The sequence below is a fragment of the Gracilinanus agilis genome, chromosome 1 (genome assembly GCF_016433145.1).
Source record: "Gracilinanus agilis isolate LMUSP501 chromosome 1, AgileGrace, whole genome shotgun sequence".
In the NCBI taxonomy this organism is placed as follows: domain Eukaryota; kingdom Metazoa; phylum Chordata; class Mammalia; order Didelphimorphia; family Didelphidae; genus Gracilinanus; species Gracilinanus agilis.
Genome location: NC_058130.1, coordinates 223,577,287 through 223,603,347, shown reverse-complemented (window position 1 = coordinate 223,603,347; position 26,061 = coordinate 223,577,287). Strand labels below are relative to the sequence as shown.

Here is a 26,061-nt window from a genome sequence, read left to right as displayed (position 1 = left end):
ATCCTTTCGATGTCTATATTGCCCTCTTGTTGTAGGACTTCAGGGCAATTTTGCTGAATAATTTCTTTTAGTACGGAGTCCAGGTTTCTATTAATTTCTGGGTTTTCTGGAAGACCAATTATTCTCAAATTGTCTCTTCTAGACCAGTTTTCTTGGTCTGTCACTCTCTCATTGAGATATTTCATATTTCCTTCTATTTTTTCAGTCTTTTGACTTTGTTTTATTTGTTCTTGTTGTCTTGAGAGATCATTGGTTTCTAATTGCTCGACTCTAGCCTTTAGGGACTGGTTATCGGCTATAATCTTTTGGTTTTCGGCTATAATCTTTTGGTATTCCTTTTCAATCTTATCATTTCTGGTGTTCAATTTGCTTATCAGTTCATTTGATTTCTGAGCCTCACTTTCCAATTGCAAGATTTTACCTTTTAAACAGTTATTTTCTTGCCACATCTCTTCCATTTTCCTCAGAATCTCAGTTTTGAACTCTTCCATAGCTTGTGAGGAGTTTTCCTTATTTGAGGAGGGTCCGGATGCTTGTTTGTTCTCCTCCTCTGTTTGCTCGGTTGTCTGGATTTTCTCTGTGTAAAAGCTGTCGAGTGTTAAAGACTTCTTCTTTTTGTTATTATTCTTTCTCTTCTGAACCTCCTGATGCTGAGTAGCCATCATTAGCCCAGCAGCTTCTCAGCTTTATCCTCGGGCTCAATCTATTGGCTCTTGAGGTCTGAATTCTGGTTTTTTCCAAGGTCAAGCCCCCTGGTGGGCCCTCTTGCTTGATCCTCTGCTGGAGGTTTCTTTACAAGTCTCAGGGCGCTGTTTCCACAGTCGTATACCCGTCTGCACTGGTTCCCCACTTAGGCTTAGTTCTGCCTCCACCCACGCCTCTACTCAGCCGGCTCTCTGCGCCCAGCGTCCTGCTCCGGCGCGCGCGCTCAGATTTCGCGTGCTTTTTTTGACTTAATGGGGTCCGAAGTCTTGCTGCTGTCAGGAACAGGTCCCGGAGCTGCTGATGACTCGATGGGTGCCCCAAACTTGCTCTATTTCTTTTTAGCTGGGTTCGGAGCTATAGGTGAGTGTGGAGGGGGTGGGGGTGGGGCGGTTGCTCAGCTCGCGATTGAGTGAGTGAGAGCCGTTTTTAGCTTGGAAATGTCTCAATTCCACGTACCTTCCACGCTGTGCCCTGTTGTGGGGTTCCTCCGTTCGTCTGGACTTGTTTTTATGTCCCCTTGAGGAGTTTTGTATGTTTCGGTCAGGAGAGGTTAAGAGCTGCTTCTTACTCTGCCGCCATCTTAACCCGGAAGCCGCTCTATTTCTTTTTAACTGGCTTCGGCGTTATAGGTGTTGTGTGTGGAGGGGGTGGGGATAGAGTGGTTGCTCAGCCCGCGATTTAGTGAGAGCTGTTTCACCCCTTTATAGCATGGAAATGTCCCGATACCACACTGCACCCTGTTATGGGGTTCCTCTGTTCGTCTGGACTTGTTTTTATGTCCCCTCGAGGAGTTTTGTGTGTTTCAGTCAGGAGAGGTTAAGAGCTGCTTTTTACTCTGCCGCCATCTTCCTAAATTCATCTCTCATTTATTCTTATTTATTATATGTAGTGCAAATAGGGTGCATATCAGCCCTGCAAAGCCTTACTGGAGAGTCTCTGACAGTTGGAAAAGGGTTTAGAATCCTGAGGTTAGTCATTTGACCCTGGGGACTCAATGAGAGTAGAAGGGTCAACTGAGCTCTGTTCTTTAGACTGAAAACCTGGCCTATATTCTGCAGCTTTTCTCTTAAAATTTGTTAGTTTAACTATTTCCTTTAGATCTCCCTAACCTCTCTTATTCCCAATCATCATTTTCCCTTCCTAAATTTCTTGGGGTTTTCAAAGTAGGGTGGATCTTGGGGTTTAGCTTTCAAACTTGGTAGATATAGTTTCCCTGTAGCCTAATAGGGCTTACCCTTGTTATAAATTATCTCTTGAATCATTGTATCCAACTTTCCTAATCCTATAGGCTACAAAACCCTTTGGGGGTGAGTTAGGCAGGCCCTATCTCAGTCTCACATTCCTGTCTCCCTCCCCACCTGAAGCTTTCCCTAGGCGGCTGTTAGAGTTACCTTGTACCCCTCCATCCCTTCCAATCAACCCTAAAAATCAATAAACCCAGTTTGTCAAGTAATCAAACCTTTGGTTAGTTCATTAGTTGATTGATAAGAGGGAGGGAGAAGGGGAGAAAGGAATAACATTGTTCTTGGGTCGTGAAGGAAATTGGAGGTGTCCATTTTGGAGGAAGTGCAATCTTAATACTTCCTCTGAACTATTCCTTTGTGAACCTGAGAAACTGACTAGCAGCCCTCTAGTCAGTTTCAAGCCATTCTTGGCTGGCCTTAATCTTTGTAGAAGTGCCCTTCCTTCTAAAAGGGCTCAGTCTGTTTCCCTTTAGTGTCTCTGTCTTAAACCTGTGTCCCAGTCTGTCCGGCTGTAGCTGTCTGCCTTTGCAACTCTTTATACCTCCGTGTTTATATTCCCTAAACTCAGTCATTCCCTTACTCTCCTACCACCACAATCTACCACCTTCACCATTATATCTTCGTTATCTATCTACTGCCTTAGGGATCCACAAACCCCTATGCACAGTGCCTTATCTCTATTCACATTACCTTTAGTCCTTTACCTGCCTTATCCCCCATTGCAACCTTACCTTGACTTATTCTCCCTATTACCTCTAGTCTATTCCCATATTACAACCTCCTTATTACCCCATTAACCTTAATCCCCTTATAACATCCTTGCCTAAATTTCCCTTATTACATCTAGATAAATTCCCTTATTACATATATGAATCTATCTCTTGCCATGTATTAAAAACAAATAATGTGAAAAATGTTGAGTCACATTACACTGGGCCTGAGAGGCAGTTTGGTAGTGTGGATAAGAGGACTGGCCTTGTAGTCAGGAAAATCTGAAGAAGTAGAGCCAAAATGGTGGAATAAAGATAAGGACTCACCTGAACTCTCTGAAATTCTCTTCTAAAAAGTGTGGTAGAACCAACTAAATTAGAGTGGTAAAAAAAAAGGTGAGAGTAAAACAATATTCCCTCCCCAGAACAACTTAGGATGGCTACAGGAAAGGTCTGTCTCAGGAGAGTGGTGGTCAGACCTGGAGCACAGAGCAAACCTCTTAGCACAAGGTGCTGGGGTGTTAGAGCAGGCCTTGGAGGCATTCCATCAGCACCAGCAACAGTTTCAGGATCCCTCAACTCATAGGAGTCAGACAACTGATTAGAAGGAGATTATGGGGGACCCTTTGCTGGCACTGGGTGCAGGATTCTGTCACATTGCCCATATGTAATTCTAGGTGGCAATCCCAAAGCTAAGAGGAGTACAACCCAACTTGTGCTTGCAGCTGCAGGAGTACAGAGGCCCTGGTCACATTCTAGGATGGTGAAGAGGGCCTGTGGTCTTTCACAGGCCAGAACACAAACCAGAACAGTAATCACACCTCTCCTTAGATCAAACCACCTTGGAAGAATGAAAAATCTACAGCTCTACAGCTGGCTCTGAATATAGCAAAAAGAAAGTCCTGAAGTTTGGGCAGTGCTCCCTCCATCCTAAGTGCAAAGCCTAACTTTAATATAAAATTTTAAGTCAATAAACAGACAGAGAAAAGTAAGCAAATGACAAAAGAAGAACCTGAGCACATAAAGTTAGTATAGTGACAAGGAAGATCAAGATACAAACTCAAAGGAAGATCTTGAAGTCAGAACAGCTACATTCAAACTTTTGAGAAAATTGTGAATTGGTCAAGGCCCAAGAAGAATTTATGGAAGAACTCAAAAAAAAAGATTTTAAAAATAAAATAAGAGAAATAGAGAAAAAATGGAAAAGAAATGAAAATGATATAAGAAAATTATGAAAAGAGAGTATATAGCTAGATAAAAGAGGCTTAAATAAATCTGAAGAAGAAAACACATTAAAAACCAGAACTGACCAGATGGTAAGAGAGGCACAAAAATCCATTGAAGAGAACTCTTAAAAAAAGGAAAAATTGGCCAAATGGAAAAAGAGGTGCAAAAAATTGAAGAAAAGAACTTAAGTAGAAATGGCCAAATAGAACAAAGGTAAAAAGCTCACTGAAGAAAATATTCCTTAAAATTAGAATTGGGGCAAATGGACACTAGCGATTCCATGAGACATGCAAAACCATTTTTTTTAAAGTTAAAAGAATGAAAAAATAGCAGAAAATATAAAGTATCTCACTAGAAAAACAGCTGACTTGGAAAATAATAGATTAAGGAAAAATCATTTAAGAATTGTTGAACTACCTGAAAATCATGATAAAATAAAGAACCTGAAAATCATGATAAAATAAAAAGTGACCTCTGTGGCAAATCACTTAACCCCCATTACCTAGCTCTTAACACTCTTTTGCCTTGGAATCAATAAGGTAAGGGTTATAATAAAATAAAATAAAATAAAAAGAACCCAGACATCGTATTTCAATAAATTATCAAAGAAAACTGCCCTGATATCATAGAACTAGAGGGTAAAATAGAAATCAAAAGAATCTACCAATCACCTCCTGAAAGAGATCTCAAAATGAAAACACCCAGGAATTTTATAGCCAAATTTCAGAGTTAAGGAGAAAATATTTTAAGCATCCAGAAAGAGATAATTCAAATATAGTGGAACCTAAATCATGATAAGGCAAGATTTAGCAGCTTCTACATTAAAAGATCAGAGGAATTGGAATGTGATATTCTCAAGAGTAAAGGAACTAGGAATACAACCAAGAATGACCTAATTGGTAAAACTGAGTATAATCCTTAAGGCAAAAAAAAGATACTTAATGGAATAGAAGACTTTCAAGCATTTCTGATGAAAAGGCCAGAACTGAATAAAAATTTTGACTTTCAAATACAAGACTCAAGAGAAACTTAAAAAGGTATAAACATGAAAGAGAAATCATAAAGGATTAAATAAGGTTAAACTGTTTACATTTCTATATGTGAAGATTATACTTTTAACTCCTAAGAACTTTATCATTATTATGGCAGTTAGAAGAAATATACATAGACAAGGGCATGAGTGTGAGTTTACTGATGGAATGATTTCCAAAAAATAAAATAAAGGAGTGAGAAAGAGGACTGCACTGTGAGAAGGAGCAAGGGAGAGGAAGAACAAGAAATTATCTCAACAAACGCAGAAAAAACTTTTGGCAAAATACAGGACTCATTAAAAATATTAGAAAGCATAGGAATAAATAGAGCAGGGGTCGGCAACGTATGGCTCTCGAGCCATATCTGGCTCTTTTGAGGGCTAGGTATGGCTCTTTCTGCAGGAGCCATAAAGTCAGTTTTTTTTCAGGCACTGTTACAGGAGTGTGCACTGTGAGCACTGTATGGCTCTCATGAAATTACATTTTTAAAAATGTGGCATTTGTGGCTCTCACGGCCAAAATGGTTGCTGACCCCTGAAATAGAGCTTTCCTTAAAATGACAAGTAGTACCTATTAAAAACCATCAGCAAGCATTATCTGTAATGGGAATAAGCTAAAGGCTTTTCCAATCAGAGGTTAAGAAAGGATGTCCATTTTCACTGCTCTTATTAAATATTGTCCTAGAAACACTATCTATAGCAATTAAAAAAGAAAAAAATGAAAGGAATTTGAATATGCAGTGGGAAAATAAAACTATCATTCCTTGCACATGATATGATGGCATATTTATAGAATCCTTGAGAATCAACTAACATACTACTTGAAATAATTAGTAACTTCACCACTGTTGCAGGATATAAAATAGACCCACATAAATTATCAGCATTTCTATATATTACTAAAAAAGTCCAGCAGGAAGAGATAGAAAGAGAAATTCCATTTAAATTAACTGTAGATAAAATAAAATACCTAGGAGTCTGACTGTCAAGACAAATCCAGGAACTATATGAACACAGTGACAAAATACTTTTCACCCAAATAAAGACAGATCTAAACAATTGGAGAAATAGTAATTGCTTATGGTTAGGCCAAATCCATATAATAAAAATGACAATTTTACCTAGACTAATATACCTATTCAGTGCCATACCAATCAAGCTTCCAAAAAATAATTCTATGGACCCCCAAAAAATAACAGAAGTCATCTGGAAGACCAAAAGATCAAGAATATTAAGGGAAGCAATGAAAAAAAAACATGAAGGCAACTTAGCAATGTCAGATCTCAAACTGTATTACAAAATTGTAACCATCAAAATAATATGGTATTGGCTAAGAAAGAGAGTACAAACCAATTTAATAGATTAGGTATATAATATACAGTAAATGATAGTAATCTAGTGTTTGATAAATCCAAAGATCTGAGCTTTTGGGACAGAATGTACTATTTGACAAAAATTGCTGGAAAAACTAGAAAGTAGTATGACAGAAACTAGGTCTTACACCTCTATGTATCTTACACCTCACACCAAGATAAGGTCAAAATAGATACATGATTTAGGCATAAAAAGTATCTTATGTAAATTAGGGAGCATAGAACATCTCAACTGTCAGGTCTATGGATAAGAGAAAAATTTATGACCAAACAAGAAATAAAGAGCATTATGGGAAGTAAAAAATGGATAAATTTGATTACATTAAATTAAAAAGGTTTCACACAAACAAATCCAATGCAGCTAAGACTAGAAAGAAAGCAGAAAACTGGGAGAAAATTTTTTATAGCAAGCTCTGATAAAGACCTTGTTTCTCAAATATATGGAGAACGAAGTAAAATCTATAAGTTATTTCCCCGGTTGATAATTGGCATGGTCAAAGGATATGAATAGGCAATTTTCAGATGAAGAAATTAAAGCTATCTGTAGTCATATGAAAAAATGCTCTACATCACTCTTGATTAGAAAAATGCAAATGAAAACAAATCTGAAGTAACACCTCACACCTATCAGATTGGTATGTCAGAAAAGGAAAATGACAGATGTTGGAGGAAATGTGGAAAAATTGGGATACTAATGCATCATTAATGAGGTTGTGAATTGATCAACCATTCTGGAGAACAATTTGAAACTATGCCCAAAGGGCTTTAAAACTGCATATACAACACAACTACTACTGACCCAACAATACCACTTACCAGGTCTATATCCCAAAGAGATTAATTTGTACAAAAATATTTATTGCAGCTCTTTTTGTGGGGGCAAATATTTGGGAATTAAGGTGATTGTCAGTTAAAAAATGATCAAACAAGTTGTGGTATATGATTGTGTTGCAATACTATTGTGTTATAAGAAATGATGAATAGAATGCTTTCAGAAAAACCAGGAATGACTAAATTAAGTGATGCAAAGTGAAGTGAGTAAACCCAGATGGACAGTGTAGTATTAGCAATATTGTAAGATAATCAACTGTGAATAACTTCACTATTCTCTGCAATACAATGATCCAAGACATTCTCAAAGGACTTATGATGAAAAATGCTATCCATCTTAAGAGAAAGAACTAATGGGGTCTGAATCAGATCAAAGCATACTTTTTAAAACTTTTTTTGGTCTATTTTTCCATTGCAACATAGCTAATATGAAAATATTTTTATATAACTACATATGTATTATCTAAATCAAATTGTTTAACTTCTGAAGGAGAGGAACAGGAGGGAGGGAGAGAATTTGGAACTCAAAAATAATAAAAAAAAGAATATTAATTGTTTTGTCCACATTATAAGTTCCCCATACTGGTAAAATAACAGGTCTAAACAAAAAGTATGTGTGGGTGTGTGTGTGGGTGTGAGAGAGAGAGAGAGAGAGCGCGCTCGAGAGAGAGCACGAGTGAGCTAGCTCACCTTGTACATGTTTCATTTATGCTTTTTGGTTTAATAAAACATTTTCATTACAATAACCTTATGAGTTAGGATTAAGATATGTGAGTATAAGATAGGTGAATAAATGAAAAGTTCTGAATTTTAGTGAGAGAAGGATGATAAAATTGGTCAGACATGCAAGTGACATGATTTGGAAATGTCTAGGAAAATTGTTTATTGCTGCTACAGTTTTATAAATGAAAAGACAGACTCCAAGAGGCTTCTACAGTCAAACATTACTCAGCATCATTCACTCAGCAAGTAATTGTCAGAAGAAAGACTCAGTTTGTCAGAGCTGGGGATTCAAGACCTGTATTCTCACTACATTTTGCTGTCTTTTACAGTATACTAGAAATAAGCTCAACATTCCTAAAAACATCTTGGTTATCTTTTTTTTCCCCCTTGAGGTCCTTTTTTGATTGGACTATTATTTATTGTTCATTCTTCTCAGGTAACCCTCTAAAAGCTTTCTTTTCATGGAAAAATTACTTAGTCTTTCTACCTATTATCAGTGCAAATGAAGATAATCATTCCTACTTCACAAGTTCTGAAAGTTAAAAAAGCTAGAACAAATCTTAGCTCTATATGTGTGTGGGCAGGTTACTCAACTTTTGTGGGTCTCGGTTTCCTCATCTGTAAAATAAGGTTATATCAAGTGATTTGTATGGACCTGTCCAGCACTAAATCAATGATTCTATAATCTAAGTCTATGTAAGAACAATTATTTTAGTTTGCTATCACTTTCTTTAATTTTTAAAAAATAATATTTTATTTTTTCCCCAATTATGTGTAAAAACAATTTCTAATGTTCATTAAAAAATATTTGAATTCCAGTTTCTGTGCCACTTTCCTTTCTTCCCTTCTCCCTGAGACAGTAAGTAATCTGATATAGATTTGCTGTCACTTTCAATATAGATCATTCCAAAGAGAACTATAGTTTCTAGAAGTAGAGAAGTAAAGGCATTGATGTATATTGAGAGAAGAATAGCTTTTAATTTTGCTTTAAAGATGCTTTGATTTTTCTAAATTAATACTACTTCTAGTCATATGAATTTCACAATAATAATGACATGAAATTTCATTCATTATCCACATAACTTACTATCATGTTTCAGCTAGTTTTTGAAAATTATGTTAGTCATACATTGGGTCAAATAATATAACCAGTTTATTCTTAAACTTATAAAACAAAATTTGTGAGAGAAAACTTCCAAATTAGAAGATCATGCCAAACATCTTGAGCCTTGAAATGACCAATTTGTTCTGCTTTCATTCAAAATTTACAAGATATATTAGAGTAAGTATATGTAGAGTAATCTATTTGTCTAGATATTTTCTTACATATATAGCATAAAGAGAATATGATAGGCTAGACAATATGGAAAAGGATTTAAATGCCCAGAAATACTTTTAGGTATTTATATGAAGGGTATATTTTGAAGGGTTTTAAGTCAAAATCAAATATCTAATCTTGATTATAAATTACTTCTGCTTTTAAAACCAACGTTTAATTTTATTTGTAATTAAAAAAAGATAATTATTTTGAGATTGCCTAGGCTCTTCAAAATTTGTTTGACTTTATCCTTTTAGCCTGACCTGATGCTATTTTCTTTTCTTTTCTTTCCTTTTCTTTTCTTTTCTTTTCTTTTCTTTTCTTTTCTTTTCTTTTCTTTTCTTCATATTTCATACATGATTGTTGACTTGGATTGAACTGAAAAGAAATCATAGTTATCTCTTGAAGCACAGTGCAAATTCTACTTCTTCTGGGAGTCAGTATGATTCTTTTTTTAAAAGTAAACAACAAAAATGAACAAACATAAATACATAGAATAGAAAAGAAGATTGCATATGGAGTTGCTATTACATTCAATTTTTTTAAAGTGTATGTTATAGTCATATATCAAATCAAGTCAGTCTTGTTTGATTCTCATTCTAAACTTTCTTTTGTTCCCTTGCGTATTTTTAATGTTTCATTGATGCACTTTTTTTGCATCATTATTAATATCTACTTACTCCCTATCTCTGCATAAAATAAAGCCCTCCTTTGTAATAAATAGTTATGGTTAAATGAAACAAATTCATCTATTCATGTCTGAAGATGTATGTAGGATTATATAGGATATAGGATATCTTTCCTTTTTTCTTTTTAAAGACACTTTTCTGACTTAGAATCAGTACTTTGTATTGGTTTCAAGGCAGAAGAATGGGAAGAAGGAGGAGGAGAAGGAGGAAGAGAAGGAGAAAGAGGGGAAGGGGAGGAGGAGGAGCAGGAGAGCAATGGGGGTTAAGTGACTTGCCTAGGGTAGCACAACTAGGAAGTATCTGAGGCCATATTTGAATCTAGGACCTCCCATCTCTAGGCTTGGTATTCTATTCACTGAGCCATCTAGCTGCCCCCAATATCTATGACCTTCTGTCTTAGTTCAATTCTATAGCAGAAGAGTGGTAGGTTTAGGCAAGCAGGGTTAAGTGACTTGCCCAGGTTCATACATCTAGGAAGTATCCGAGTACAGATTTGAACCCCGGTCCTTTGGACTCCAGGCCTGTTTATCTATTGAGCCACTTAGTTGCCCTCTTTTATTTTCTCAGAGCTCATATAAGACTGTTTGCATTTCTTTTATATACTTATGTATTATTTTGCATTATAATTACTTTTTTAAAAAATATCACCCTACTACCCCAAATATGGGGTCATGAAGGGTCAGAGATGACTGGACAACTAGACTGTAATATAAATCCTATAAAGAGAGGGCTTATGTTTTAGTTAAACTATATATGTTCCAAGTGAATAAGTATAGTGCTTTGCACCTAGCAGGCATTTATAAACCTGTTTGTTGGATTTATCTGAGGATTTATTTATTGAGAGGAATTATTTTTTAAGAGATGTAATGTATGTTTCAAGGAATGAAAAATCAGGAGACCTTTGGATTCTAGTCCAGATTCTGCTAGTTCAATGATGGCCAACCTATGGCATGCATAGCTCTCTCTGTGGGCACATATTCCCTACCTCCCCCCCCCCCCCAATTCATTACCAAAAAGGCAGAGGGACTCCAGTGGAGCTGCTCCCCTCCCCCTCTCCACCCTGCCTCCCCGCCCCTCTGCCCAGAAGCCTGTGGGAATGTACGGGGGCGGGGGTGGGGTGGGGTGGGGGGGTGGAAGGGCAACTCACAGGCTGCAGAGCTGGTGGGGAGCAGAACACTTGGGCTGCTCCCCTCCCCATCTCTATATTCGCTGAGGACATTCCTCACTTCACCCACCCCTCCACCCAGCAGCCCATTGGGAGAGCTTTCTTCCTCCCCAGTGTGGGGTAAGGGGGGGAACCCCTGGCACTTGATGGGAGTGGCAGGGCATGAAGTCTCTGGGGGCAGGTGAGCACAACACTTGGGGTCTGGGGGGTGGGGTGAGTGTGGGGCTTGTACTCCATCTCTAAATGGTTCACCATCACTAAGATGGTCCTTAAATATATCTTTGGGCATCAATAAATCATACCCTTATTGCACTCTTTATGAGTCAGTCACTGTACTAAGCATTGGGAATATAAATATAAAGAGGTGACATAATCCCTACTTTATTTTATTATTATTTTTTTTAATTTTATGGTAGGCAATGGGGATTAAGTAACTTGCCCAGGGTCAACCATCTAGGAAGTGTCTGAGACCACATTTGAACCCAGGACCTCCCCATCTCCTAGCCTGATTATCTACTGAGCCACCTAGCTGTCCCATAATCCCTTCTTTAAATGAGATTTGTACTTTGATTTCTCTGTCACCTGCCAGTAATATCCTTTTCCTTCCTTATTTCAGAATCAGTTGCAACCTCTTTCTTTCTTCTTGTTTTCTGCAAATTCCCATTCAGAAAGGAGAGGAACATAGCTTTTCCGTCAACATCAGGCACCTTCCCACCCATCCTCCATACACATTCATTGCCTGCACTGTCAGCCCTAGTCTTCATCACCAAAGATCAAAAGCCAATGGGTGGTGGGGGCAGCTGGGTAGCTCAGTGGAGTAAGAGTCAGGCCTAGAGACAGGAGGTCCTAGGTTCAAACCCGGCCTTAGCCACTTCCCAGCTGTGTGACCCTGGGCAAGTCACTTGACCCCCATTGCCCACCCTTACCACTCTTCCACCTATGAGAAAATACACCAAAGTTAAGGGTCTAAAAAAAAAAAAGCCAATGGGTGGGTGGTGGAGGGTGAGGGTGAATTTTGGGGAGAGGCTTAAATTTAAAGTAGCTTTAATTAAGCTCTAATTTGTGATAGATTTGTTGTTTTTGAAAATCACCAACTAAAGTTTGAAAGTAACTTCACAAAGCACATTAAATTATGAAAGCCTTTGCCAAAACATATTTGGGCCTTGCTGTTATGTTTTCCCTTTTTAGAATATGAAGCTGAGCAGCCTCCCTTTCCAGAAGGGTATAAAGTAAAACAACAGCCTGTGATTACTGTGAGTATTACCCAGTCTCTGGACTTTCACTAGCAGTTTTTTGATTGAAGAAGAAATATGAACTTCTTTCAGCACCAATTAAACTAAAATGATATACTAATAATTTGAGAATTTTTGAGAATTCTCCTAAAAATCATTCTATCACAGAGGAAGAGGTTGTTCACTAGTGATCACTGCCTAAGTTATTAACAAAAACATATCTTATGCTTGGATAGTTACAGGGTTCTGACATATTTAGAAATATGTTAACTTTTCTATGCCATTAAAGATTAGTTTTAACTAGTGAATTCTCTAGGGGAATCAAATTACTCAATTAACTTCATTCAACAGAATGTACTGTTTTGTTTTGTTTTTTCGTTATGCATATATTGTGGGAAATACAAGATGAATAATCATTATACAAGAATAATATTGAATTAATATGAATAAATATTATACAAGATGAAATAATATAATCCATGGTTTCAAGCCTTCAAGGAACTTATAGTATAGTAAGCAAGTACCAAGAACTATAAGGCATCACCTACATAAATTATAGTTTACCTTTGGTGCTCAATAAACTAACTTTCTTGTTAGAATTACTCTTACAACTTCTCAATTTATAGTGTCATCACAGTGGATGAAATTGGAAATAACAAAAGCTTGGAAACCTGTCATCTCTTCTCTGTTGCTAATTTTACTGTGTTACCTTGGTAGTATTTAATACCTCTGGGCCTCAGTTTCCTGTAAAATGAGAGATTTGGACTGGAATCTTAAAGATCCTTTCCAGTTCTAACATTTTAATTCAAGTACCTAGTAAGCAGATTTTATTTGCACTTTAACTTGAAATAATAAACTCCCTTTTAAATAAAAGGCTCCATAATGCCTCTAGTCATACTTTGTGTAGTGTCTTTTTTTTTTTTAATCTTCACCATGCTTTGTTATCCTTCTCTGCAGTTTTGTTTATCAAGAAAACCTAGAAAAGCAGATTCAGCCACACATAGTAGCCAGGCCAAATTTTGAACTCAAAGAAAAATGTCCAAATCCTACTTTACTGAATATGTACAGTGTGTCTAGGAGAATGATAGTCAAGGTTAAGAAGATAAGGAGGGAAAAGAATGAAGACTTTGTTCTGACACTGAAGAGGGCTTCTAATACAAAGGGCCAAGCAGCCACACTTTTAGATTTTGTTCTGGCATTGATGGTACGTGAATTTTCATTGCCACCCCATGGATACCAAATTAAGGTTAAGTGATTTTTATACTAGTGCAGTTTACTAGTTTCTGAGCATTTGAGTTACATTCCCTGGAAGTACTGTAGGAGGGAAAAGGGGGTTTTTGGTTGGATATATTAATATTTAAAGGTGTGGTCGCCAAGGAACTGAATAAATACCAATTCCTAAAATGATTTAGTAATTTATTTACAAAATATAGGAGAGAGTAGAAGTAGAGAGATGAGAAGAGGGTAGAGTAAGAGATCTAACTTAACAAACTAGATTGTATTCAAGTCTGGGCTTTACTCCAGCAGGGCTCCAGATGCCCAGCTGGAGAGCCTAAAAGTCTATTAACAAGGGGTTTAGTCATGAGGGCTTCTCCCAATCAAGGGCCCCTCCAGAGGCTAAGGTACTCAGCCTTCTTCACTCACCATGTGTAGTTCTAAGGGAGAGATTTAAGAACAGTCTCACCAAGGTCTCAGGGTCCCAGGTCCAGCTCTCCTCCAGGTCCAAGTCACAAACAAGAAGAGCTCCTTCAAGTCCAAGACTCAAACCAGAAGAGAACTACAGGAAGTTGTCACTCTTTTTTAAAGGGGCCTCTTTTGCGTCACTTCCTGTGCCTTTCTCTTAGTTTACGTGCCCAATCACAACAAACGCTTTTCTTAGGACTGCCCAGGAGACAGTCAGTAAATTTTGATTTGTCACTCACCCTAGAACATGTGGGTCACAGACCGCCCAACTTGTGAATTTACTGGAGTTGTTTACACTTTTGGTGATTAGATATGAGAATGGGCAAGGTAGAATTAATCTCATTATCATAGTACTAGGCCTTTAAATAGGAGAACAATGGAAGAGAGAAGCAGACCTGAGAGACACAGATGAGAAGGGCTACTGAGCAGGATTCTCTTCTTTTGAAGGAAGCCATCTCCCAGGCTTCAACAAGGAGCTATAGCACAAGAGGAGTGATGCACAGAAAAGACACTGATTTGGAGGTAGTGATAGAATAGTGGAATAGTTCTGGACAAGCAGAGGAATTCCTTAATTTATAAGACTCTTATGAAGAATTCCTGGAAAGCACAAAGTTTCTAAACCAAGATTTCTAGAGAAGATAATGAGTTCCCAAACAATATTGAATTAGACGAAGTTTCTAAGAGTTGATCATCATATAATATTGCTGTTACTGTGTACAATGTTTCGATTCCAGTTCTGCTTATTTTGTCCTATGTCAGTTCCTGCAGATATTTCCAGCTTTTTCTGAAATCATCTCGCTAATCATTTTTTATTGCCTGATAGTAATCCATCACCAACATGTACCACAGTTTGTTCAGCCACTCCCTAATTCATGAGCATCCCCTCAATTTCCAATTCTTCACCACTACAAAAAGAGCTACTATAAATATTTTTGTACCAGTAGGTCCTTTCCCCTTTCATTCTCCAAAATTATAAGATCCAAATTGTCTCCCATCCTTTCTTTCCTTCCCATATTTGATTTGGGTTATATATGTATTATCTTGCAAAATATACTTCCATATTGGTCACTGTTATAAGAGAATACTCATATGAAAACCAAAGCCTCCAAATAAAAACACAAATAAACTGAAGTGAAAAATTGTATGCTTTGATCTGCATTCTGATTCCAACAGTTCTTTCTCTGGAGGTGGGTAGCATACTATGTCGTGAGTCCTTCAAAATTGTTCTGGATCATTGTATTGCTGAGAATAGTTAAGTCTTTCACATGATCATCATACAATATTGCTATTGCTGTGTATGATGTTCTCCTTCACTCTGTATCAGTCACGTAGATCTTTCCAGCTTTTTCTGAAATCATAGTACTTATCATTTCTTATAATCTGATAAATTTCAAAATAGAAAGGGCTAACATAAATAGTTGAGACTTCTTTGGTGGGTTTCCAAATCTTTACCTTAATCTTAGAGGTAAAGTCCCCCAGGAGAGGAAAGCTTGGGAAGTCACTTGGACATCACTCTAGGTCACAGGTTGACTATATGTATTTGTTATAAGGATTTTCTTTTTTAATCTGGATAAAAAATAGATTTTTGTAATTAAAAATTTAATATAAAAACAAATCTATATCAAATAGTTGTAGGAACTATTGATTGGGAGAGAATATATAAAGATATAAATTTTATGGTCATCTTTGTAGAAGTGATCACTGAAACCTTGATAAACTTTCTGAATTTAGCCATAAGAGAGCAGGTGGAAAAGGATGAGTTAATAGTGGAAGGAGAGGGAAGACGTAGTCAGTGAGGTATGTAAGTAGTGAACCAAAATGTAGAAGGTGTTGTAGAAAGCCAAAGAAAGAAAATTTTGGGAGGGAATGGAAAAGGTTAAATATGTCACATGTAGCATACAGTCAAGGAGAATAAAGACAGAGAAGAGGCCCTAAGATTGGATAATTAGAAATTTCTTAGTGAAACTAGAGAGAACATCAGTTTCAGTAGAGTGGTGTGGGAGCTGGACACATATGAGATCTTTAGCAAGGCCTGAAGGTTTTCCAGCAACTACCCCAAGGCAGTCTATTCCATTTTTTAACAGTTCTAATTGTCCCCCCCCCCCCCCCATTCTGAACTTGAATCTGCTTCTCTTCAGCTTCTTCCCATAGCTCCTAGTTCTATCTTCTGGGACAAGGCAGAACATATCCATGCCAGCCTTTCTCATAATTAAGTATAGCCCTGTGTAGATGGAATTTGCTCCCCAGAACTATCTTACCCAGCATCCCATTTTGCATCCTTGAGATACATGTTTACCCTATGTGATATCATAGAGAGGATATATTTTGGTGTAACCCCACCTCTCGCTCTCTTCTTCTGGGAATGTGGCTGTGGAGGCTGTGGGAAGAGCTTGGCAGGAAAGTTTACTCATGTGGTCATACTTAAGCTTTGTACTTCTATTTTTTTCCTTTTACTTCAAGTGATTACCATTAAATCTTATAAAATATAATACTTGGAGTTATTGATATTAATTTAAATCTTACAGCCCCTTCTAAGTGTTTTATTTTATAGGACAGTTCATGCTTTTTCAATCAATTCACATGGCATCTACACTTGTGCCCTTGATTCCAACTTTTCTCATATTTCACCTACCTCAGGTCTATATCATTTCCTGTATGGACTGTCTCCGTGCCTCAAGTCTATCCACTCCAATCCAGCTTCCACAGTGACTCTAGCACTTCCCTATTTGGTAAACGCCAGTGGCTCCCTGTTGTCTCCAGGATTAAATATAAATAACTTCTAGCTCTCTATCATTCAAAGGCCTTCTTAACCTGATTCTAGACTATTTTTCCTCTTACAATAGATTAGTTCCCTTCATGCACATTATTGACCAGCAAATCTGACCTTTTTTTCCTTATTAAGTGGAACTCCCAATCTCTAAGTCTTTGTCCAGATCTTGTTCCTTCAATGAAGCCCCTCATCACTTTTTCCTATTAGTTTGTCAAGTTCCTTCCTGTTAGATTTCCTCAAGGATCAGTTAGTTCATTAAGTTCCTTCTACATGAAGTTTTTCCTGATCTCTTTTCAACTGCTAGTACCTTTCTACCAAAATTGTTGTTGTGTCATTTCATTCATGTATAGCTCTTCACGACTCTATTTGGGGTTTTCTTTGTGGAGATGCTGGAGTAGTTTACCATTTTTTTCCTCCAGTTCATTTTACATATGAGGAAATAGATGCAAGAGGATTAAATGACTTGCCGAGGGTCACACAGCTAATAAACGTGAGAGTCTTCCTGACTCCAGGACCAGCACTCTATCCACTGTACCACCTCGCTGCCCTCTTCCAAAATTAGCTTCTTTTATTTTACATATATCTATATAGGAATAGAAGAGACTGATAGTGGAGATATGTTATTTTTTCTGGCTAGATTATAATTATTTTGAATGTAGGAATTGTTTGACTTTTGTCTTTATATTAACAAATGTTTGTTCATTGAGCCTCTCCAAACAGTGTTCATATCCTTTCTTCCAAATTCCTTTTATTCCCAAATATTGGTCAAAAGAGATGGCCTTTCTGCTATCCTTAGAATTTCTTATCAACTTTAATTTATTGTGAGCTTTACATGATCCTGACTGTATTCTTATAGGATTATACTATGCTTTTGAATTTATCCTCTATTACTGTCTTATTTTTCTCTCTTCTGCATGTCTCTTAAGAATTTAAGTTGAATAATGAATTCCCTGTACATCCATATCAATTTCTTTGGACCATAGTATCAAACATATGGGTACAACATTTCTGAGTGTGGCTTAAAACAGATTAAAATGTAATTGGAAAGTATTTAACAAAATAAATAAAAATACAATAAAACATAGATAATGTTAACATGTAGTTTTCTAAGTCATATATAGAGAAAAGACCTATGTACGGTTTAATGATCCCTATTTCTATTTGAGTTTGGCACTACTGCTTTAGACAGCATCCCAGGTTTTTTCTTCATATGAATAATTTGTCTTCAGAATTTCAATCCTGAAAAATTACTAATATTTCCATTCACTTTGATTCATAAATCTCTCTACTAACCACATACACCGAAGATATCAAAAGAAATATACAGACCAAAGTATTATCACATTAATTTTTGTAGTAGCAAAGGATGGATGCCAGACGACTGTTAATTAGAAAAAGGCTAAATAAGTTGAGGTACATGAATGTGATAACTGATCCAAAGTAAAGCAAGACCATAAAAAGTATACACAATGACTACAACAATTTAAATAGAAAGAACAAAAAAATCCATACTGTGTAATTATAATAACCAAGTCTGCCCCAAAGAATTGATGAGAGAAGACATTTCCTCACTTCTTTGTAGAGATGAGAGAGATTATAGTAGTGGAACAATGTCTACAGGGTCAGATGCTATTGATTTGTTGATTAGTTTCAATGAATGTTTTTTTCCTTCCTTTATTCTTGGTTCACTGGCTAGAAGAGAGATATTTGGAAATGAAGGTAATTAAAAACAAAAGATACCTGTTAAATATTTTTAAAAGAATTTGAAAGTTTTCAGTCCTTTCTTAAATGACTTTTCCTTTTAGAGTTCCAGGCATAGGGGTAGTCCCTGTACTTTGTCCAAACCTTTTGATAACTACAATCCAAAATGTAGAGACTCATGTCATATTATTCTTGGCTTTTCTCCTCTTTTTTAACAAATCCTAAAATGGAGCGGTCACTTCCCCACAAAGTTCCAATTATTTCTATTTCAGTAACTGGTTTCTCTTTATTGGTAAAAATCAGATCCCGAAGAGGAGCAGTTTCCTCATCACTTCTTACATTTTTTAAAGGACCAAATTATCATTAAGGAAAGCTAAGAATTTATTAGCTGCTCTGCTTTTTTTTAAACCCTTACCTTCCATCTTAGAATCAATACTCTGTATTAGTTCCAATGTAGAAGAAAGGTAAGGGTAAGCAGTGGGGATTAAGTGACTTGCCCAGGGTCATACAGCTGGGAAGCATCTATGGTCACATTTGAACCCAAGATCTCCCAAATCTAGGCCTCTTTTCCACCGAGTCACCTAGCTGCCCCATTGCTGCTTTGCTTTTTGAGATAGTTGTCTTCATACTAGGATTATGATCTATTTCCCATATTTCTCCTCTATTCCCTCTTTCTGCCAGGGTGATCTGTAATATATTTTGGTGTTAATACTGTTTTTCTTTAGCCTCTGCTGGTCTTTATCCAGATATTCTCCATTATGCTCCCACTCAATTTTTTTGGATAGTGTGGTGATTATATCTTCTTAATATTCAATATTTGTTCATAACCACACAACTAAAAATTGGATCCAAGATAGAAACCCAGGTCTTCTGCCTCCACATACAGTTCTCTTTCTTTCTATTGTTGCTTTTACAGCACCCTTAATTATGTAATATCTTGGCATATATATGAGATAGGAACTATTTTTGTGATGTCATTGGAATAAGAAATTTCATACTATATAGTCTTTGTTAATATTGAAAGGCATAAAACCTAACTGCTGCTGATTAAAATGCCATTGTAATCATTAAAAAAGAAATTCCAACATCTAGGTTACTAAAAAGACATTTTGTATTGAATTCTAAGTGATTCTATAAAGAAAAAAACAAATTATTTATACGATTTATATAAATTGATTTTTATAGGTTTCCTCTCCATTGGAATCAACAGTTTTTCCAGGTTTAAGTCCAGAACACTTTTTTCAAGTTACTCCAAATTATGCCATTGTCCAAGATATACCTTGTATGATGCCTGAAGCTCCAGAAGTTTTGGACCCCAAAACATGTAAGTTAGACAATAAGAAAATATCCTTTCTGGTTTCCCCCACTGTTTGGGCACCCTCAGGAGAAAAAAATCAAATTATAGTCATATGAGTTAAAAAAGAAACAGTTTATTTTTAATTTATTAAAGGGGACAGGTGTTCTACTTTTAAAAATCAGACTTCAGTACTTTAAGGGTGGTGCATGATTTCGTTATTTTGGACATTACCTCCTCTCATGCAGATTCTTATCCTCTCCTTTTTCTCACAGACATCTTGATGCACTCTTTGGTTGAAAATTGCATCAATTCATTCTGGCAATAAGCCTCTCTACATTTAAATGGGCAGGTTCTTTGAAGACAGACGCACATAGCCCAGCATTGGGCCCATCCATAACATTCCAGCATGGCAGATCTTTCCAGAACCTGTACTGGGCTGGCATAGCCTTTCAGAATGTAGGGTCACATCCATACCAAGAGAAGGTATAGAATAGAGTCTAGAGGATGCTTGTTAGGTTAAAAAATTAATTTAAAAATTATGTTCTGGGGGCAGCTAGATGGCTCAGCAGATTGAGAGCCAGGCCCAGAGATAGGAGGTCCTGTTCAAATCTTCCTAGTTGTATGAGTCTTGACAAGTCACTTAACCCCTATTGCTTAGCCCTTACCGTTCTTTTGCCTTAGAACCATACACAATATTGATTTAAGATGGAAGGCAAGGTTTTTAAAAAAAGTTCTGTATTTGTATTTATTCATGACATTCATAATTTTACTTTACATGACATTCATAAATTACATAAATTTACTTAGGTGATTAATAAATATTTACTGAATTGAATGCACATATACACATTCACTCTTCATTTGTATATTCTGGCCAATTAAATAAAGAAGGGGGGTAGAAAGCAAATAGGAAGGATAGAAAGATATACCAAAGCCCTGAGACAACGAAGCCCAGCAGAATAGAGGAATGGAAAAGGGATAGATGGGGAGACTCAGGAAGTTTCTTTTTTCTGTTCTTTACTTGGGGAGTGGGCATCACTTTTTTTGTCTTTATTTGTATTAAATTTTACCTTTTTTTCTTTAATTTTAAAGTACTTATTTCTACTTTCTCCCACTTATCCCTTACTGGAAAAAGAAAAAGAAAGCCCTTCCAACAAGTAGTCAAGCAAAATAAATAGTTAACACAACCAATCATGGGCAGTGATGTTATTACCTATTGTCACTAATCTTTGAAATGTCATTGAACTCTCTAACAATGTCTATACCTTTTTGATATCAGATCTATGTAGCTACAAATAGCTCAATGATTATTCCCCTGTATTCTGAAAGGAGAAAAACTCTGGACAGTCTTTATCAACTTGGAAACATTTTTAGAATTTAGGCCCCCCAATGTTCCTTACAGCTTTTATCCATGGAGCAGGGTAGGAAGTGTAGGAAGGTTTATCAGCAGGTTGCCTGCAGGATGATAAAGTTTTTAGCCATAGTCACTCTCAGAGATTCTATCTAAAGTTATATAAAGATTATGAGCTGGAATAATGGAGGGAGTCAGTAACACCGTTCGAAGTATGAATCCTTTAAATTCTGAAGCATATGCATAAATAGTCATACATATGTAATTATTTCTAAGATAGAAAATACTTTATCCTTGTTTCTTATGAGCCAGGAAGACCTAGCTTCAAGTTTGACACCTGGCACACTCCTGGCTATGTGATTCTGGGAAAGACATTAATTCTCTGTACTCTAGACCAGAGGCCACATGTAGCCCACAGCAATCCTGAGTGTGACCCAAACCAGATTAAATACAATTCAAAATATTTAACAAAATTTAAAAAATATATAGATAATGTAAATATGTGGTTTTCTAAGGAGATATGTGACTTATAGGGATCCTTATGTACAATTTATGGCCTCCTTTTCTATCTGGGTTTGCTCCCCTAGGCACCTCTCTAAGAGAAGGTTCTGCCCTTTATTACCACAGGGAGTCTCCTCTCTGGGAGTTTTCTATATCAATAAAATCACAGATACAATTTTTATTTATTATTATTATTATTTCTTTTAACTTGGTGAAAGTCTCACTTTTCTCCAAATTGACAGTAAAAGATGAAATGAAATATTATTAATTGTTGTTGATAGCATGTCATTGTTATAATTTTTTCTAGGTCCTCCCAGAGACTATCTAGAAAATTTCATATTTCCAGTGTTGCTTCCTGGAATGGCTAACCTACTCCATCAGGCCAAGATTGAAAAATGCTTTGAGGTAAGAGGCATTTTTCCTTTAATTTTTAAGTCAACATTATAATTTTCTTTTAAAATAGATAGAAGCTTTGAAAGTAATTATTTAAATGCCATTAACTTGTCTTTCTCAAAATGACAAAAAAAACGTATGATTTTATAAGGGGATTGTTTTATTCAAATTAGTCATGTGCCTATTATCTTTTCTGTTATAAGGAGTACTGATTTTTTTTCCTTTTCACTACATATATTTTCGGATTTCCAGTGATCCTAAGCCATTGTGCCCTTTCCATAGGAACTTCTGGAAATCTTCAAGTATATCTAATATCTAGTCTGTCCAGTTTGATACTACCAATAGATGTTCCACATTTTTGATTAACACTAGAGGGCACTCAGTTGAAAGAGACTTACCAATAGAAAACAACTGATTGAAATCTCAGAATCTTGATTTCTCAAATCCAGGTTATCGCTTACTATATGACTCTTGCAATTTGAGTATCACATTAAGAAGTTTTCCTTTATTAGTTCAAGGAAATACTCAGTGGCTCATGTTCTATGTGACTATCTCACAACTACTTCATAGAGAATGTGAATGTGAGTTTTTTGTTATAAGCCCGTAAACTCCAAAATATAATTTCCTTCAGCTTTTCTAGTTTCTTTCAAGATCAGGTTTGTAATCCATTTGTTATGATGAATTTTCTTATATTTATTGTTAAAATGGGAGATGATGTGATTTTATTTCGTTGTTAGTTTGGGTGTGTCCAGTTTGTTTTCTTCCCATCTCACTGAGCACTGGACATTGTTAAATATAAGAGAAATACAAGCAAAAGGCGATCATAGTCTTTTGAAGGTTCTAAAGAGTTACCTAGGCAACTAAGAACAATTTGTAGCAGGAATGGGATACTTGGGCTTAATAAAGCCAATTGAAGACTGGCTGTGCTCAGGATGGCTGTGGTGATTCATCCACTTAACTATTTTTCACCCTTGGTCATTAATTCTTTAGGAAATGTTTGAATCCTTTTTGCATGCAAACCACTGGGCTAGTACGCTATGTCAGAATGATCAGTGCTGATTTGGCCTTGGGTAGTTTACTTCAAGACCATAGAGAATTCCTTATTGCACTGTATACCATTTATAGCAATTTACTAAATTGTTTTTCAGTAGATAAAAAAATAGATCTAATTTATTTTAACTTTCAAAGTTAGCAAAATCAGCCCAAAAGGGCAATAAATTAAAACTTTATGTTGAAAGTTGCATAACAATGTTTTCTAATACATGATTTTGCACACAGTGTTGGTAGGCTGTTTTTTAGCCTCTAGGAAGTAATAATATGAGTTTTTTTTTAATCAGCAAATTTTATATTTATAATGTAATTAAATGAATTATTCTTGTTAGGTAAACTCATATTTCATCTTTATTCTGTTTCAAAAAATCCCATGCCAAAACTGTTAATGAAAACTGCTTTGAAATAAGTTTCCAGAGGCACCTGGATGAATTTTAAGTTTTTGAAATCTTTTTATTTACTTCAAAGAATTAAAAAATTATATTCTTTAAAACTGTATTAACCTGCTTATCTGATAGGCTTACCTAGTACTAACTTTATACTAAAACATAGAATTACCTCATGTTACTAGTATATCTAGTGTTACTTTGAGTCAACATATAACTGAAATGTTACTAATGTGCCCAGTGACTTAGTTAATAGTTGTTTCATGCATGTTTTGATTTCATATTTCTCTTTCAAATTTGACACTTACATGTATATTTTTCCATTACCGTAATCTTTTGGAAATTTTTTCCTGAATGCTTCAAAAATAATGTTATTGATGATAGAATTCTCAGATCTGTGTTGTTTCCTTCAAAAATAAAATGTGTTGTACAAGTTTACATTTTACAAAATTAAGTTTCCTTCCCCTCTGCCACATACAGATAGTATACAGGTTTTAAAAATGTATAACTTATATGACCTGCTAAAGTACAAAACCCAAATTATAGTCTGTGGCATCTACAACTCAAGCATACAAAATGTCTCTCAATTTCAAAAAACATCAGTTGTTTGTGTGATTTAAATTGTTTTCTGGAAAATTATTTATATTATTGAAAGAGCAATTGCTAATTTTTTTCCCCTTGAAATGTGCTGTTTCTTCTCCTCATCATAGTCAGTTCTAGAGATCTACATTTCTTTATGTATTAATTACTATCCCAGTAAAATAAGAGCTCCTTGAGAGCAGGTACTGTTTTTTAATTTTGTATTCCTGCCATTTGGACATCTAGGTGGTGCAGTAAATAGTGTTCCAGGCCTGAAGTCAGAAAGACTCATCTTTCTGAGTTCAAATCTGGGCTCAGATATTTACTAGTTATATGACCCTGAGCAATTAATCACTTAACCCTGTTTGCCTTAGTTTCATCATCTGTGAAGTGAGTTGTGGAAGGAAATGGCAAACTACTCTAGTATCTTTGCCAAGAAAACCCCAGATGGGATCACAAAGAGTAGAATACAACCAAAACAACCAAACAACAACAAAAGCCCTAGTATTTAGCATACTCACTCATATAGTGGCATGTGAATTCCTGGGGACAAGGTAAAATATTTAAATTTACTTCCTTATACATTAAACCTTACAACTTTATACATCTTCAAAAAATTTGTCATATACAATATGTCCTTTTTTTTTTTTTTTGCAATCGCTTGTTTTGCTCAATTTGACAATGAATTCAAAAGGTTTTTTAAAATTGTTACCTTCTGTCTTAGGATGGATACGAGGTACAGGTTCTAAGTCAGAAGAGTGGTAGGAGCTAGGCGATTGGAGTTAAGTGAATTGCCCAGGGTCATGTAGGTAGGAAGTATCTGAGAACAGGTTTGATCCCAGATTCTCTCATCTCCAGCCCTGGCTCTCAATCCACTGAGCCACCTAGCTTCCCTGAATTTAAAAGATTTTGATATATATTCTTTAATTATTGGAACAACTGGATGGCCCAGGAAATAGAGTACTGAGTCTGTGAAATAATTAGTTGGTAGTTGAACTAATTAGGGAATGGAGCTGAAGTAACTTTCTAAAAGACCAGTGATGAATCTCAGTTGATTGGAGTCAGTAAGTAGGCCCAGCAGGTAAGCCTAACCTGTCAGTGATGGTATAATGCAATCTGACTAATACCAAGTTGTTATAAACAGTCTTAGATTTATTTTAATACTCAACCTCACAGGATAGGAGATAGTGGACCAAGGAATAGGAGTCCCTAAATCTAATCATCTTGTTTCTCCACCCAAAAATCTCACTATAAGCCCTCATGGACTTTCTTCATGGAAGTTGAGGCTACTCTCACTACCCTCCCTCTCTCTACCTAAAGAAAATCTAGCTATTTATTCCTGACCGGCAGGTCCACTAATAATTGAGAGAGCATACAGTTTATTAGGTAAAGATGGCTAGAGGCCAGAGGCCTGAGCCGAGGTGGTTGGGCTCTACTTTATGGTAGAGTCACTGGGTCTTCGTAGCTCACACACCCAGAGAATTTCAGGATGGTACAGAGGATGCCCAGCTCACAGGATCACAGAAGTATCTTGATAATAGGAAACTCCAAGATTTAATCAGGAAAAACAGTTATCTCCTTCTGACTTCTACAAGATGGCCAGAGGAAGTCAGTCACTATTCTCCTCGGTGTCCCATAATCAACAGACCCCAGTGGTCTCTGTGTGTCACCTTTTAAGCAGTCATAAAAATTTCAAAGACTAAAAATTTAGATCTTTGTAAAGTAATAAATGAAATATAGGGAGGTTGGCATGGAGCAGAAGAAAGAGTCCTGGAGGGAATGGGGTTCAAATCCTACCCCAGATATTTAACTAGCTGAGTGATCTTTATATGTGATATGATTCTAACTCAACCTTACTGTGTTACAGTTACTTCATCTGTAAAATAATGGGATTGGGGACAGTTAGGTGGCTCAGTGGATTGAGAGTTAGGCCCAGAGATGTCCTGGGTTCAAATTTGGCCCCAGACACTTCCCAGGTTTTTGACACTGGGCAAGTCACTTAAACCTCATTGCCTAGACCTTATTGTTCTTCTGCCTTGGAACCAATATATAGTATTGATTCTAAGACAGAAGTTAAGGGTTTTAAAAAAATAATGGAATTGA

General features: G+C 36.3%; 1 protein-coding gene across 1 annotated transcript in view; it reads left to right on the top strand.

The window, feature by feature from the left end:
• The window catches only part of IQCK (IQ motif containing K), a 172,902-nt gene that overhangs the window by 27,000 nt on the left and 119,841 nt on the right, over positions 1 to 26,061 (top strand). Inside the window, exons 2-4 of the mRNA XM_044660353.1 lie at positions 12,204 to 12,268; positions 19,587 to 19,725; positions 21,858 to 21,955. Coding sequence (XP_044516288.1) covers positions 12,204 to 12,268; positions 19,587 to 19,725; positions 21,858 to 21,955 — 302 coding nt within the window. The remainder of the gene's footprint in view (positions 1 to 12,203; positions 12,269 to 19,586; positions 19,726 to 21,857; positions 21,956 to 26,061) is intronic.